Genomic DNA, 17,615 nt, shown 5'->3' on the forward strand with positions numbered 1-17,615 from the left:
CTAAAGTTGTTTTCGATAGAGCTTATATTTCCAAATCTGTACTTGAGAGACAATTGAAAATTCATTTTCAGGATTCATCTTTTCAGGCAAAAAGTGGAGGTCCATTATATTTTTTTACATCTTCAAAGGAACTTAGATAGTAATAATTAAATGGACAATTTAATAAAACACCCAAGAAATTAAAATATAGCCTTTTTGACTGAAAATAGCATTTCAAACCTTGAAAAATTTAACAGTAGGTGAAAGGAACCCCACCCCAATAAATTATTTGACACCACCCTTGGTTTCCAAGTAGAAAAACAGCTAAACTATCCAAAGAAAGAGGGTACATAATGTCATTCAGTACTCTGCTCTAGGCCTTTTATCCTCCAGGCAGTTGAAAAAAATTATTCCATCAAGTGAACTTATTTAGGTTAAACTCTACAGTTGTTCCTTTGGCTTGGTTCTCTGGAGCACAGAGGAAAAACAAAGGGGCAGTGATTAGAAGAGTGTTTGGCACATTGTAAGCACTTAACAAATACCATCATTATCATCATCATGATTATCCCCTCCCATAATCCCTTCTTATACTTAAATATTGTTATTAAATTGCCCTGCTCCTTTGCTTTGAAAGAATAACTTAAATTCTTTAAATTTTGCTCATGGGGCTTATTTTCCATTTCTTTAGACTTTTTGCTACCCATCTCTGGACTTTTTCCAGGTTTGAGTATTTTAAAATATGGTGATCAGAACTGGACAAACATACTGTAATCTGTGTCTGACCGATGCCTAGTATATGAAAGGGGAGCATTCCATTCCTAAAGGTACTACTGTGGTCCTATATTGATGACTACTATTCAGCTAGAGGTTGACTGTGACCCACAGGACTATCTTAACAGTGATTTAGTGTTTCCCTTGCCCTCCTCAGGCTCGGGTTCTGGGGCAGAGAGTTAAACCCCAGGCTGCTCCTAACGTGGAGGCCCAGGCAAAGAGATTCTGCTGCCACAGCAGTTTTCCTCCCCGCTATTCTTTTGCCTCCCTGGCTCCAAACCACAGTCTGGGATGAGCTCTGCAGTGTGGAGAGGGAGATTCAAGCTGGGTTGTTGTCTCTGCAGTCCAAGGTGGCCCAGCAGCGCACAGATGGGCTCTGATCTACTGATGCCGCCCCTCTCCTCCCCAACCCACTCTGGACCGGGCATCAGCGCTTAGAACAGTGCTCAGCACATAGTAAATGCTTAACAAATACCAACATCATCATCCATGGAGGACCTGAGCCACCATGGCTTAGGAGTGCCTCCGCAGTGTGCAGCAGGGTCCCCGTGTCTAGTGCCTCCCATGCCATAATGATCCTGGGGCCTGGCTTGCTGTCTCACAAACTCCAGAGGCCCAGGACTGCTGTCACCCCTGGCTCGCTGTCTCACAAACTCCAGAGACCCAGGACTGCTGTCCCCTTCCCAATCTCACATCCCAACACGAAGGTATCACAGTACATCCCCCAGTCCCAGAATGCAGCCTGCAGTGGCTCCTGAAGCTGCCGCTGCCTCAGGACACTTCCAAGCCCCACCCTATGGCAGCTCGGGAAACCCCCTAGTGCCCCGTATTTCCTCAACACCTTGGTATTCTGAGGGTGCCTCCCTGCCCCTTCGGCTTCCACAGGCTACGTGGCTCCAAGGTGGAGGTGAATGAACTGCTGGAGGAAGGACTAAGAGCAGAGGACACCGAGGGATGCTCTCTTCCTGCTCAACTGCCAATGAGAAGCCACAGAACCCAAAGGGCAGCATGGGAACTAATGAGGGTTCGCTCCTGTGGAAGCATTTTTGGGAAGGCCAAGGGGAGCTGACTGTGTGTGGCTGGGGAAGGCTTACACAAATGAAAGGATGTGTTAAAACCCTGCCAGTGTATGCAGTTGGACCTCAGTGCCTGGACTGGAGGTCACGTGTTGAGCCCTCTTTTGAAGGAGTGGGATTAAAGGTGCCTGATTTGGCCTCAGCTGTTGTCTCTGTGTTCTCTACGCTACACTTCTCTGGGAGTGGCAACACTAACATTTGTTGTTTGTCTCTTAGTGTGCTATTATGCAATTTTCATCACCTGTACTTATAAAACAGGGCTTTCACTTTGGCGAGACACCGTGAATATTACTTATGTGGTCAAAAATGTAAGCAATCCCATCCATTGGAGTGTTATCTTCAAATCTGATTAGCCTCTCCACTCTCTTTAGGAGGTCATTCATAAAGTCAATAAACAGAAATTGGCCATGTGACATCACTTCATTTGGCTCCTGAGACCAAGAAAGACAACAAATTCATGTTTGATGTCAAAGTCAGGGTAGTTCTCGTCAAAATAATGGAGACTATCAAGATAGCTGGAAGCTCTAAAGTTGTGGAGCGATGTTTATGGTGCTCCCCTACCCCCTCTCTGCCTTGCCCTAGCATAGTGCTCCCCAAACTTCTCTGGTCAGGGTAACAATCGTTCTAGAAGCTGCCAACCTTGACTTTACTGGGTATCTGCTGTAAAATTTAAAATATGCAACAAAATTCTCAGGGCCTACCTGAACACTCTCTTAGTGTACTTGTCCAGCACAGTTTTGGTACACAAAGATTCATGCTTCATACCATCATATGCACCCCCAATTTTAAAAAGCACCATATGATTTAAAAAAAAAAAAATTAAGGTGTTTGTTCATTGCTTACTATGTGCCAGACATTGTACTAAGTGCTGTGGTGGGTACAAGCAAATCAGATTGGACATAGTTCCTGTCCCTCGTAGAGTTCACAGTCTAAATTCACATTTTACAGAAGAGGTAATTTATGCCCAGAGAAGTGAAGTGACTCATCCAAGGTTGCACAGCAGACAAGTGGCGGAGCTGGAATTAGAACCCATGACTTTCTGACTTCCAGGCCTGTGCTCTATCCATTAGGTCACGCTGCAATTTGTAGTTTATAATGTTTTTCCACCACAGGAAGAGTGATTGTAATCAGATTATTTAGATATTTCTTAAAAGAAAGAATACCTAAACCAAAAAGCCACAAATATAAGTCATGTAGTCAATCTCTAAAATGAAACTGAGGTATTAAAGCAGGTATTCTAATGTCATGCGAAAAAGCCTGAATTACCTTTAAAGTCATGTCATCAGAACAGGATGCCAGAAGATTACCAGTTGGATCCCATTTGATAGCATTAACTTCATTCTAAAATTACAAAATGATATTAAATGTTCAGTTTTTTTTAATAGACAAACCAATCGTAAAAAGCACTGGGATAAAGTACAGGAAAAACATTTTTAGCTCCATGCACACTGATAGATGAGTTTGGAAAACAAACTGAATCAGCTAAATTATGAAAGAGAACAAATGGTTCCTTACTGTGTGTCCCTGGAATGTTTTAATAGGCCTATCTTGGCCTAATTTACAGACATGAATACACATATCTGTACTGCAGGAAGCAAATGTGTTGTTGCTCTGCCAGTCAACATCCAATGCTGGTGCTAGAAAAGAGAACACAAACAGCCTACGCTTTAATTCTTGCTTTGCAATTCTTCAGTTAGCATTCACTTTATAGTAGTGACTACCCGGACTTTTTGAAATAAAGCACCCTAGTTAGCATTTTATATTTTCAGCCTCTCCTCTCATAATATGATGGGATGACTCTGATAAACCAAATATATTCCCAAAGTGTTCTTTAATAATGTTAGAGATTCACCCCCGTTTCTATTGGAGAGAAAAGAAAAAATGTACTATTTTTTGTCCTGGAAACAACAAACAAAAACAGTCATTTTCATGGGAAAATATCACTCTGAAGACCAATATCAGAGTGGATTAAAACCATCCTGACTTTTTTGTTAACCTCAGAGTGAAACGCATGAGACAAACTTGCATCTTAGCTTACATATACCAGTTTTCTCTCCAAATGCCTTAAAATAGTCTTCATTTTATAGATTACCCTTAACCTTGTCTTTAAAAACCTTACTGCGTTAATTTTAATGTACCTGGGCAAACAAGCAACATCCTCTGGCACAGATAAACTGAAGAGAATTATTGTGCATGCTGGCTGCTAGCATACCAAACTGAGAATGTATCTACCAACAGTTATATTGTACTCACTCTCCCAAGCGCTTATTACAGTACTCTGCAAACAGTAGGCGCTTAGTAAATAAAACTGATTGACTGCAGATTATATCACAGATCATGAAGGGGGGAAGCACCATAACATTTTGGGACACTTGTTTTTTAAAATAGTTGTGTGCTGAGATTTCTAGAAATCCAAAAGGTAATCAATGCCTTAGCAGCATGGCCTAGTGGAACAAGCATAAGCCTAGGAGTCGGGGACCAGGCATTTTCCCTGGCTGGACCACCAGCCTGCTGTGTGGCTTTGGGACGGTTACCTAACTTTCTGCGGCTCAGTTTCCTCATCTGTAAAATGGCGATAAGATAACTGTTCTCCCTCTCCATAATTCTGTGAATCCCATATGGGACAGGGACTCACTTGTACCTAATCCAGTGCTTTAGTTCAAAGCTTGGCACATTGTAAACACAACACACACCACAATTACTTTTTATTATTATTACTAGTATGTTAAAGAAATGCTTACCAGAATGAAAAGGAAATTGCTGTTTCGCTTCACCAGTATGTGCATCCCAAATAATTGTGGTCTTTACACAAAGAAGAAAAAAATTGAGTTTGAAAATGAGGAAATATTTGTAAGACTCACAAACTGCACTCATATTATACTTCAAGAATACAATTTGTATTTATTTTACTTAACATTGTAAGAACTTTAAAATGCCATTATGAGGTTGATCAAGGGTTTCCCTAGCTCAATATCCTGGCTCCAACACTATGGTTGATGATGAAGACGGCGGCAGGCTGATCTGAAAAAAGTGCACTGGTTGCCTTCCATAACCGTATTTATTTTATCCCAAGGGTTATGGTGGCACAACCTAACACGCCCCACTTTAGGTCTCCTCTCAAGTGTCACCCCTTCCACTTGGTTTCTGACCCCATTCCATCTCACCTTATAAAAACTCTCACCCCTTCCCTCCTCCCCTCAACTTCCATTTTCAATCAATCACTCTCCAACGGCTTCTTCCCCTCTGCTTTCAAACATGCCCACGTCTCCCCCATCCTAAAAAAACAGTCCCTTGACCCCACAGCCCCCTCCAATTATCTCCCCATCTCCTGCCTACCCTGCCTTCCAAATTCTTGGAGCGACTCGCTGCCTCGAATTCCTCTCCTCCAACTCCCTCCTGGACCCCCTCCAATCTGGCTTCCGTCTCCTCCACTCCACCAAAACTGCCCTCTCAAGGGTCACCAATGACCTCCTTCTTGCCAAATCCAATGGCTCCTACTCTATCTTAATCCTCCTCTACCTCTAGGTTATGATGCTGTTGACCATCCCCTTCTCCTCAAAACGTTATCCAGCCTTGACTTCACTGACTCCATCCTCTCCTGGCTCTCCTCTTATCTCTCTGGCCATTTATTCTGTCTCCTTCACAGGCTACTCCTCCCACTCCCATCCCCTAACTGTAGGGGGTTTCTCAAGGGACAGTTCTTGGTCCCCTTTTGTTCTCCAACTATACTTATTCCCTTGGTGAACTCAATCACTCCCACGGCTTCTACTATCATATCTACGCGGATGAGACCCAAATCTACATCTCCTCACCTGTTCTCTCCAGGCTCGAATCTCCTCCTGCCTTCAGGACATCTCAACATGGATGTCCTCCTGCCTCCTAAAACTCAACATGTCTAAGACTGAGCTCCTTATCTTCCCTCCCAAACCCTGTTCTCTCCCTGAGTTTTCCATTACTTTGGACGGCACTACCATCCTTCCTGTCTCGCAAGCCCACAACCTTTGTGACATCTCCGCTCCCTTATTCACTTCTTATATTCAATCTGTCACCAAAACCTGTTGATATCTTCACAACATCGCCAAGATCCACCCTTTCCGCTTATCCAAACCGCTACCTTGTTAGAACAGTCATGCAACATATCTGGACTGGAAACTGTATCAGCATCCTTTCTGATCACCCAACCTTCTGTCTCTCCCCACTTCAGTCTATACTTCACTCTGCTTCCTGGATTATCTTTCTACAGAAACACTCTGGGCATGTCACCCCCTCCTCAGAAACCTCCAGTGGCTGTCTATCAACCTTCGCATGAAGCAAAAAGCTCTCCATCAACTTGCCCCCACCTACCTCACCTCCCTTCTCTCCTTCTACAGCCCAGCCCACACATTCTACTTCTCTGCCGCTAATCTCCTCACTGAGCCTCATTCTCGCCTATCCTGCCGTCGACCCCTGGCCCACGTTCTACCTCTGGGTTGGAATGCCCTCCCTCCTCACATTCGCCAAATTAGCACACTTCCCCCCTTCAAAGCCCTACTGAGAGCTCACCGCGTCCAGGAGACCTTCCCAGACTGAGCCCCCCTTTTCCTTTGCACCTCCTCTCCTGCCCATCACACCGACTCCCTTTTTCTGCTCTACCCCTCCCTGCTCCACAGCACTTGTGCATACATGTACATATTTATTATTCTATTAATGATGGGTATATAATTCTATTTATATATATAGATGCTATTGATGCCTGTTTACTTGTACCTGCTTTGTTTTGTTGTCTGTCTCCCCCCTTCTAGACTGTGAGCTTGTTCTTGGGTATGGTTTGTCTCTCTCTGTTGCTGAACTGTACTTTCCAAGAACTTAGTACAGTGCTCTGCACACAGTAAGCACTCAGTAAATACGACTGAATGAATGAAATCCCTTTGGACCTCTCATCCATAAAGTCACGTAAATATCTTTTGAATTTATTGATGTTTCCAACCCGCGTAACTTCCGAGACTGTTTTCTCAGTATCTACTGTGGGTAGAGCACTCTACTAAGACTTAGGAAAGTACACCAGGAGTACATCAATACTTGCCCATCCATTTCGGAATCAAGAAGACACTCCTCACCTTTGGCTTTAAGCACTCAATCTGCTCCTCTCTCTCCTATCAGTTCTCACTCTCCCACCACACCTCAGCCCACAATCTTTGCTCTTAACTTGTCTCTCATCACCCCAGCCTAATTTTCTCTTCCTTCTCCATCAATTATGTACGTAAGTCTGTATCCTCTGAGCAATTAGATTCCAACCACCCCTACGGTCCCTACACAACACTTCTGTACTTATCCTTAATCTCGAATACCTCCTCTGCCTCTACTGTATTTTAATCATCCACTAGATTGTAAGATCCTTGAGGGCAGGAATCATGTCTCCTTACTTGGCAGTACTCTCTCAATTGCTCAGTGGAGTGTTTATAATAACTAATATTGATTAGAGTATGAAAAACACTTTCCTAAATAGTGGGGATTTCCAATCCACTTCTGTGAATTATCTGAATATTGACCTAAAATTTCTTAGGTAAGATGGAGATGTACTAGAGAAAACAGCTTAAGAAATACAATACTTAGGATAGCATCTTTTAATATGCATCCTGAAGTGATCATATCAATAAGAACCTGAGTGCCACAAATGTATTTTACCACTGTAAGACAGCTTGGAGAATTATCATCTTCCTATTAAAAACATGGAAATCTATATGAGAGTGAGATAAAGAAAAGCTACAACTTGCAATATGCTAGTGATTCCATTAATTACTTGATAGTAGTTAGCCTTTCAGCCTTAGCATCAGCAGTGAATGGAAATAACAAATGGTCAGAAGCCTTATACTGGGGTCGATATGTGGAAAATCCAAATTCAATAATGATTTCCAAAAAATAAGCTAGTAATTTTCCTTCATGTATATACCTTGTTTGTTCCAGAATCCTTCATTTTCTAAAGGTTTACCTTTGTAGGCTGTACAGTAGTTAGTGAAAAGGTATCTCACCTTGTCCACTCCTGCACTCAGGATGAAATTTCCTTTTTTGTTCCATTTTAATGCAAAGATAGGGCCTTTGTGTTGCCCCAATGTGCTAGCAAGATTGCCTGAAATTGAAATAAAGAACACATTTAATTATTAAAACATTGGAAACTCATAACAAAGGACAGCTTCCTTTAGTAAAAAAAATACGTCACTTACCATCTTTAGTCCATATCCTGGCAAATCCATCATATGACCCAGTTGCTAGGAGTGTCCCTTCGCTCTGTCGGTGGAAAAGTATTTTTCTCAATTACAAAAAGTAGAATTTACATGCATATTGTAGGAAAATTACACAGTAAAATTAAACTATTTAGAAAATAGATATGCATACTTAATAAAAAGATAAAAAATAAACAGCATAACAGATTATTAAATCGCTAGACTTTAATGATAGGAAATCATTTTTCCTCATTTAAACAATTGTAGTATTGCTCAGAATAAGATAAATATAAGCCAATAGTAATAATAGTGACATAAGGAAATGAATTGTTTCAAATCATAAAAATCCATCAGAAGAGATTAAAAATTACTTTTAATTCCCTAGCCCTTGGGTTTTCTGGCAACTACTGTCTTTTTAATTCTTACCTTTATTTGTTCTCCATTTCTACCAGCTTATGTAATAATAATGACATGTGGATATTTTTAATTTGCTGTAAAAAAAAAAATCCCTCACTCGATAATGTGGCGCTCGAAATTTCTAAAGGCTGGTTCCGAGGTATTTTAATTACGATATTTACTAAGAGTTTCCTCTAACTACAAGTGAATCAGAGCAGAAACTGCCATTATCCCACATGGAATATTCTCCCCAAGATAAGGAAACTGAAGCCCAGAGAAGTTAAGTGAATTGGCTAAAGCCCTAAGCAAGGGCACCCTCCAGATATGTAGCCGCCCAAATCCTTACGAGCACAAATCTCAAATCGGTGCCTCAAATCCTTGATGCCTCCTCTCTGAGCCGGCATTAGACAATATTTTCCTGTGAGGAGACAGATGGTTCTAAGTACAATCAGTTCTCCGATAACATGGGTGCCACATTCCCAATGAGCAGCGAAAGCTCATGCTAGAGTTCACATGATGTGACCAATGCCTTGTGCAGGCACACAATCGTTTCGGGCTCCGTCACAGACGCATGTGGTCGGAAGAGTGTTTCCTAACAATCCACCAAGCGTTCTATCCGAAACAGATAGCCAAACTATGAGTTCTGGTGGAGCTCAGGGCATGTATTTCCTCCTGGATACCTCACCTACAAGTTACAACACACTTTGGCTTGTTGATACGTACATTCCAGTCGAGGGATGTCACATCTTTGTTGCTTGGAACATCTTGTCCTCCTTCTCGTATACAATGTCGGAGTACTAATTGCGTGGAACCACTGGTGCTGTTTTCACTAAGATTCCATATCCGTGCTGTGGAATCTCCAGATCTACGGAACATGTGAAATCATCATTGTCATCGTCACCATCATTATCAGCATGCTGATCATTATCACACTGATCACTATCGTCAAAGTTTTGATGAAGCGTCTTGTGCTTTGGAGAGCGATGTTCAAGGTCTGGGGGAAATCCAGTGCACATTGGTAAGTGCTTACTACAGAGCTCTGCACACAGTAAGCGCTGAATACGACTGAATGAATGAAATGGCTCCCACTCTTGTAGAGTTTATACCATAAGGGGGTTAAGTTGGAGCAACCCTCAAAAGACTGCATAATTCTCAAAAAAAAAAGTGTTTTCAGAGCCATCAGAAAATGATGACATGAAAAAAAGGCACAACAATCCAAGTTTCTGTAGTTTTTCAGAGTAAACAAAGATTCCTGCCAGGTTGGGGTCTCAAAATAACCTAATTTTGTCAGGCTATTTGAAAAAGGCTTAAATTCAACTTTTACTCATGCTTCTTACAGGCATGGAGGTGTGGATACCATCTCTTGCAGGAGAGGAAAAGGAATTTTGTGAGGCCGCAGTTTTCAGACTTTGCCCTGGGCACTAGAACCTTGGATGGTGGAGTCCTGCAGGGATAGTAGCAATATAGTAGCAATAATTATTGAGTTTCCACTGGGAGCAATGCGCTCGACTAAGCATCTGGGACATAAAAACAAAAAAGTGACCCATTCTCTGCCAATAAGGAGCTTAGGCTCTGACAAGAGACAGCTATAAAAACCCCCCAAAAATGTTCACACAGACTAGTCAAAATAATAACTGAATGTACAAACAGTGCTTCCTTACATGACTGGCCAGGACTCTTTGCACTCCTTGAAGAAATGGGAGACAGTGGGGAGGAGCCCAGTTTTCATTTCCTGGGTGGCGGGGTTATAAGATACGTGGTTTTTATGCCATATTGCTTAAAAAATCCTCACTCCATTATGGTGATATAGTGCACGTTATATTAGCTATTTTGATATGCCGGTGTTACAAGCAGCATTTGGAACAACAGGACAATTAAAATGAATATGGCTGACCCCAGAGTGTCCAGAACAAAATTTTCAAGGACCCAAGGCAAGTATTTCCAATATTTTCAGTGTTAATTGAAGTACTGATATGTAACTCTTGGTTTCAGTTAGATGAAAACATACCCTGATGCCAGAAGGTCACTGACTGGGTTCCAGGCACAGATGAATACTTCGGATTCATGGCCACGCAACACGACTGCTTTGTTAGGAGGTATTTCTACGTCTCCGTCCACTTCCATCATATCTGAATGGTTATCTGAATCATGGGAAACAATAATAGAAAAACAGTGGATTTTAATACTACAAATTTAAAAACCAAAATCAGGAGATAATCACCTCCATGATAAAAACATCCCATTTAACTCAAAATTACATTTCCTAGTAAAATCGTATCTATTATTATCAAACATTGGCATTTACTGAAACCTCACATATGCAGACCACTGTACTTCAGCACATGGGTGAATCTAACAGGGTAGGAAGACAAAATCCCTGCCCTTGAGTATCTTCTAATCTAGCAAAGGAGATGACATTAAAGTGAATTACAAGTAGGGGAAGAAACAGTGTATCTAAATACTGGGGAGGGTGTGGTGAATACCTACATTTAGAGGGTAAGGGCAGGGGTGAATAGGTGATACAAAAGGCGTCAGGAGAATACGAAGTGGAGATGAGAGATAAGTCAGGGAAGGCTTCCTGGAGGAGATACATTTCCACAGAATTTTGAAGAAGAGGATTGATCTATCTGATGTCAAGAGGGGAGGGGGAGATTCCAGGTAGAAGGGAGAGTGTGAGTAAAGGCTCCGTGGCTAGAGGGATGAAATCACAACACAATGAGTTGATTGGTGTTACAGGAGCATGGTGTAAGGGCTGGGATATAGTGGAAGACGAGTAAAGATAATCAATCCATCAATCAATTGTATTTACTGAGCAGAGCACTGCACTACACGCTTTGGAGAGTACATTATAACCAATTTGGTGGACACATACCCTCAATGAGCTAACAATTTAGACAGGGTGAGAGACATTTATATAAATGCATTACAGATATTAACATAATTGCTGTGGGGCTGAAGGAAGAGTGAATTAAGGGTGCAAGTACAAGGACAGTGCAGAAGGGAGTGGGAGAAGAGGGAATGAGGGCTTAGTCAAGGAAGGCCTCGTGGAGGAGATATGTCTTCAGTAAGGCTCTGAAGGCGGGGAAAGTGGTCCTCTGTCGTATACGAAGAGGGAAGGTGGTCCAGGCCAGAGGCAGGACGTGGGTGAGAGGTCGGTGGCGAGCTAGATGAGATCGAGGTACACTGTGAAGGTTAAAGGAGCATCAGAGGAGCAAGTGTGCAGGCTGGGTTGCAGAAGGAAAGCAGGGAGGTAAGACAGGAGGGGGCAAGGTGACTGAATGCTTTAAAACGGATGGTAAGGAGCCACTCGTTGATGTGGTGGTGGATGGGCAACCATTGGAGGTTCTTAAGGACTGGGCAAGCATGGACTGACTGCTTTTGTAGAAAAATGATCCAGGCAGCAGAGTGAAATATGATAGGGAGTGGGGAGAGAAAGGAGGCAGGGATAGATGGGTGAAGACTGAAGACTGAAGGGTGAGATCTGTCTCAGTGCCAGATGGAGGGCAATCATTAGAGAAGCAGTGTGGCTCAGTGGAAAGAGCATGGGCTTAGGAGTCAGATGTCATGGGTTCCAATCCCGGTCTGTCACCTGTCAGCTGTGTGACTCTGGGCAAGTCACTTTACTTCTCGGTGCCTCATTTACCTCCTCTGGAAAATGGGAATGAAGACTGTGAGCCTCACGTGGGACAACCTGATTATCCTATATCTACCCCAGCGCTCAGAACAGTGCTCGGCACATAGGAAGTGCTTAACAAATAGCAACATTATTATTATTATCACTGGAGGTTTTTGAGGAGCAGGGAGATATAGGCCAAAAGGGTTTTTTTTAGAAAATCGATTCAGGCAACAGTGAAGAGACTGAAGAGGGGAGAGACTGGAAGAGATGAAGTCAGCAAAGAGGCTAATGTAGTTGTCAGGATGCTGACGTGTTACCTTGATATCTAGGTAATTCATCAATATTAAGGTTAAATTGCAGTAACTAATGAGTGACTCCATCCTTAATCAACTATTTTAAAAACAGCTACATATTGTTGGTCTTATTTTAAGAGACACACGCTCTTAACTGTTATCGGCCATTCACAGCACTAACGTAGTAACAAAGGCAGTTTTATAAATCCATTATTTTGTTATCTTTGATATATGGTTGTATAAGAAAATACAGCAACTGACTAAAAAATAAATTCTAATTTTTCAGATAATTTCAACCGCCCAGCGCTGCGATTACCATACCGACAACACTGAAAAGACGCCGCACATTTCTTGAGTTAATTTATGACAAATCAAAACAATTCTTTGTTTTTACCAGTAGGGGTTGCTAATATCATTCTTATACCACTTTAGAATAAGTGGCTGGTTTTATTTCCTGTGGTTAGAGCTTGCTATTAACAGGCATTACATTTTTTTTATTTATATACCCCAAACACAGTCTAAAAATAGTTTACAATGAGAGTATATTTCTTACAGGTTAAAATTTTACAAAGTATAATACAAATATATAACAAATGGAGTAAGGCAGGGAATCAGAGCTCTAGATGAAAAACAGATTAAATCGGCCTCCAAGTTTATACAACTAGTACCCTGAAAATATTTCCCTCCTGTGCTCGCCCTTCCCCTTAAGAAATGATGAGGTTCACCAGAGCTTTCCAAATCTAGAGAAAGACTGATTTTTTTTAGGGGAAATAAAAGACCCAGTTTTAAAAGCAAAGAAGCTCGTATTTGGAGATTAAGCCTAAAGCCTAAAATGCTTAATTTTTCTATATTAAAATCACTCAAAATTTTTGATGCAATGAAGAGATGAGTCAGACCGTCAAAAGGCAAGGGCTGTCACATGCTAAAACACAGTGAAGATCTTTTTCAGCCAGCTTACTTGCTATAGTGTGTGCTCCATTCTCTTCTCCATTTGCCGTATTTTCTCCATTTTTTGCAGATCCTTGTTGGTTTGTTGCAGCTGCAGCAGCTGCCGCCGCCGCTGCCTGTTGTTGCGCGAGTTTATCTCTATAGGCTTGTTGTCTTGTTTGTACCACATCGGGCATCACTGCATCGATCAGCGACAGAGACTCTATCGGCCTCCCATCGAACAAGGTACCATCCTAATATCAAAAAGTGGCAGGGGAGGGAGGAAAGAAAGACAACCATTAATGTCCATCATTATTTTCACCATCATCATTATTAATAGCAATAATGACAATTATAATAACGAGGGTATTTGTTAAGCGCCTATATGATGTGTCAAGTTTGTCAGGTCCTACACGGGGCTCACAGTCAAAGTAGGAGGGAGAACGGGTACTGAATCCCCATTTTGCAGATGAGGGCAGTGAGGTACAGAAGGTAACTGACTTGCCCAAGGTCACAAACAGGTATATGGCAGAGAGTCAGGATGAGAATCCAGGTCCCCTGATTTCCAGGCCCACGCTTTTTCCACTAGGCCATGCTACTTCTTTACATTAACACGTATCGAGAAAACACAAAGGAATCTAAGGGGGAGATGAGGGGAAAGAGATGAGGTTGGTGAGAACCTCACACATAATTCACTCCTTCCCATGTATCGGGATTGTAAGATCATACATACTAACATACAACATGGGCAAAAAAACAGCCCTCTGCGTGAGAGTACATTAGCTTCGCTGCACTGGGGCACTAAGAGAGTCAGGTTGAGGCATTGTTGACCTGCTCCCCTCCTGGTGCCTATGTCAGGAGGTTGTCAACTTTCTTTCAGGAAACTGTCGACTCCCTGGAAGCGGTTCTAACTTGAGAAGAGGATCTGAGAGGGGAGCAAAGGGAGGGATTTGCCTCTTTTGCCACCCCAGAAGGTACACTGGTGTACCCTTTGGGGACAGAAAGGGAGAATTACTACGACTACTGTTCCCAGAATTAGACCATTTTCCCTGCGGGTAACAATGGAGTGCATATCAGATACAATTTACCCAAAGCAGCTTCATCAGGAAAGCCACTATCAACTTCTGCCAGATACAATTCTAGTTCCAGATGTTCTAAGTAATTGTTGATGACAGAGCCATCATATTCTTATTTTTGATTACAATTTCAAATGCAACTGATGCTGCTTAAAATCAAAGTAGGTGGTCCAAAGCCACGACCATAGAGTAGATACTCCACCAAGTTAACTTATCTTCACCGGTGCTTCATATTAAAGTCAGTACTTTATAATTTCAAATATAGGGTAAAGGTATTAAAAATACATTTTGATCTCAAATGCAAATCAAAAACAGTATCCTGAGGCTTACTATTGTCCTCCAAGATCATTTTCTTATGGGAAATACAGTTTTTTCCAATTTCACTTCGGTATGGTTTGTTTTTACATGTTTCGGTTGAGACACATTATGGAGTTTTGTGGATCAAATTTGACCAAATAAACTCACTCACCTTCAGGTTAGATTGGAAAGTCTTCCATCACTCATCAAGCTTACACAACCTCAACTACTAAGATAAATCATCTCAGTATACACAAAGAGGTGTGAGAAGCTAACATACATCTATTTACCCCGAAAATTGGACACTATTTTTTGTAATCTTTTAGGGTAATAACCTGGAAATGTTTACCAAGCTTCTCAGACCTCATTTTTAGGGTCCATACAAAAGATTCAAACACTAAGAGATGCCAGCAAGTCAAGAGAATCTTGGGGCTACGGCTTGAGTGAGGAAAATGAGCAGCATGCTGGGTACTAACTCAGGTCTTGAGAATGAGTTTCCAAATTTGAAGACATCCAAGTTGGATGTCAGATTCTTTGCCTCCATAATGTATTATTTAAGAGCCTAGTCTCAGTCTTTTCAAATCTCTGCATGAATGGTAAAGATCTTAAAAATAAATGCTTTTTTTTCATTACACTTCAAACGTGTAATAGGGGAAAAACTCCCCAGAGAACGGACCTTCCAGTAAGGAGCGGGGACACCAAGTCTGGTGTTGTGTGACTGCATTGGGTCGAACCCTACAATTTTGTCACTCCACTCTGGTTCGACCAGTGGAGTTAATGTGCACCCCAGCAGTGAGGAATCTGGAGCAAAAGTAAATAAATAGGACATGTGAATTCAGAAAGAAATACAGTACTGCAAATGTAACATAAAATATACACAAAGTTGCTGTCTGAACCAAGACTTTCATACCTCATTAATACTGACTTCCGCCTCTACATACTGCAGACCTTTCTGGATGATGGAAATCAAAGCAGCAGGTGGAACCAGGGCACCGTTTATATTAGACTGGCTGATATGGCTTTCTATACCAAAGGTAAATGCTGAATGAGAAAACCCTAAAAATAAGGAAAACATGTTCAGAATTACTTTGTTGATAAGTAACATTAAAATGAAATTCCATATATCACTAGATGACGACCAACACAGACTGAACATCAACAAAAAAGTAAATGATATGTTTTAAGACCACAGCTATGAGTTCCTATAAAAAGTGGTTTTGCACTTGAGGAAATAATTGGATTATACAGAAAATTCCTTCTATTTTCCCTGTTGTGCCTCCAAATGGATCTGAGGGCATAGATGGAATCTGATATCCCGGCCCACCCTAGCCTTACAATCTTGGCAAGAGTGAGTCTTGTCTGGCTAACCTTAAATTTTAACCAACAGCAGTTTCAGCTACTTGAAATGGCTCCTGGAAGCAGATTGTGAAAATAGCAACAAGAGGGTTTCTCTCAGCTTCAGCAACAGGAAGGGTAAAGCCATTAAAATATTCTTCTTTGTTCAGACTTTATCTGGCACTAAACACTCAGCAGGAGATAAAGCCAGAACAAAGAAGATAATGCAAACATGCATCTAACCTGTTTTTTTTTTTTTAAAAAAAAGTGGTATTTGTTAAACGCTTACTATGTACCAGGCACTGTTCTAAGCACTGGGGTAGATACGAGCTAATCAGGTTGGACACAGTCCCTTTCCCACAGGGGGCTCTTGGTCTTAATCCCCATTTTATCTTATACCCTATTTTACAGATGAGGGAACTGAGGCCCAGAGAAGTGAAGTGACTTCCCCAAAGTCACAGAGCAGACAAGTGGAGGAGCCAGGATTAGAACCCAGAACCCTCCGACTCCTAGGTTCGTGCTCTATCCATTAGGCCATGCTGCTTCTCTGCCTACAACCCTGCAGTGGGCAGGCAGCAGGAGCAAAGGGCAGGTTGGAGGTGGGGAAGGGGAAGATCTGGCGAAAGGGGGTTCCCTAAACCTGGTCCCAACCCAACCCTTGGACTGCCGTGTACAGCTCAGGTGTTCTAGGCCTTGGTCCATGCTCAGCCCATGCCGGGCTCAACCTTGAAGGATTTTTGATTGGAAAGCAAAATCCGATTACTTCCTAATCCTAAACCAACGTGGTGCTTGATTACTCACTATCTTTCCTCCTCTCTCCCGTCTCTTCAGTCTGTTATTCTCATTGACCTTCACATTTACTCCCCCTGGCCTGAAGCCACAGTCTTTCTGATGTTTTCCCATTCATCCCAATAAACAAGGATACAGCCCTCTCCCCTACTAATCCAAGTCTTCTCTTTCTGCAGTCAACTCCTGGGGGAAAAGAAAAGTTCCAAAGCAGTAAGAGTGATTGAAAACTGAATTCCATCTTCCCATGGGCAAGCCTCAAGGAAATCTCTTTACCCAGAATAGTTTGCAGCTGCAACTCAAGTTAATAAAGGAAAACCAGACTCATATATGATATATATTTTTGATTACATCTACATATATCAATATCTAGATACAGATATATATTGTGTATATGAATGATCATTTTTGGTGAGTAGCTACTTTTTGCACAAAGCAATGTGAGCTCTGGAGGACAGGAAGCGTAGCTTCTGCCCATTTTCTCCTTTTCACCCCTTGGGAATGCGATACACACTAATTAAATTGAATCTGGGTTCGAGAGGGCAATGTGGTGAAAAATATTTCAAAAGTAGTGGATGCCACATTTTAGGCTTCAGTGCACTCACTATTTCGAGCCGCCCCACCATGTGACCTCATCAAGCTCCCTTTTACCATTCATTTGATCAGCTCTGCCTTAGATTCTACACCTAATGATAAACCTGAGAATACCGGAGTGGGCCCGGGCGAACTTAACAGCCAAGTCCGCTGGTATTAAAACAACTCTTGGGGGCTTGACTAGGGCCCAGGGATAGGTCTGAAGACAGCAGAGTGAAGTTGTGTCACTAGGTCACTCAACCAAGACTGATTTCCTCCGGTTATTTTTA

At 42.0% G+C, this 17,615-nt stretch overlaps 1 protein-coding gene across 7 annotated transcripts in view; it reads right to left on the bottom strand.

Annotated features, from left to right (window-relative positions):
* The window catches only part of TBL1XR1 (TBL1X receptor 1), a 200,647-nt gene that overhangs the window by 13,794 nt on the left and 169,238 nt on the right, over positions 1–17,615 (bottom strand). For all 7 annotated transcript variants that reach the window (XM_039913135.1, XM_039913141.1, XM_029059500.2 and 4 more), the window contains 9 exons: positions 15,542–15,687; positions 13,290–13,512; positions 10,431–10,563; positions 9,146–9,287; positions 8,027–8,090; positions 7,835–7,932; positions 4,568–4,628; positions 3,342–3,463; positions 3,093–3,167 (listed from right to left, as the gene is read on the bottom strand). In XM_039913135.1, the coding sequence (XP_039769069.1) occupies positions 3,093–3,167; positions 3,342–3,463; positions 4,568–4,628; positions 7,835–7,932; positions 8,027–8,090; positions 9,146–9,287; positions 10,431–10,563; positions 13,290–13,512; positions 15,542–15,687 (1,064 nt within the window). The remainder of the gene's footprint in view (positions 1–3,092; positions 3,168–3,341; positions 3,464–4,567; positions 4,629–7,834; positions 7,933–8,026; positions 8,091–9,145; positions 9,288–10,430; positions 10,564–13,289; positions 13,513–15,541; positions 15,688–17,615) is intronic.

Source organism: Ornithorhynchus anatinus, chromosome 1, assembly GCF_004115215.2.
Source record: "Ornithorhynchus anatinus isolate Pmale09 chromosome 1, mOrnAna1.pri.v4, whole genome shotgun sequence".
In the NCBI taxonomy this organism is placed as follows: domain Eukaryota; kingdom Metazoa; phylum Chordata; class Mammalia; order Monotremata; family Ornithorhynchidae; genus Ornithorhynchus; species Ornithorhynchus anatinus.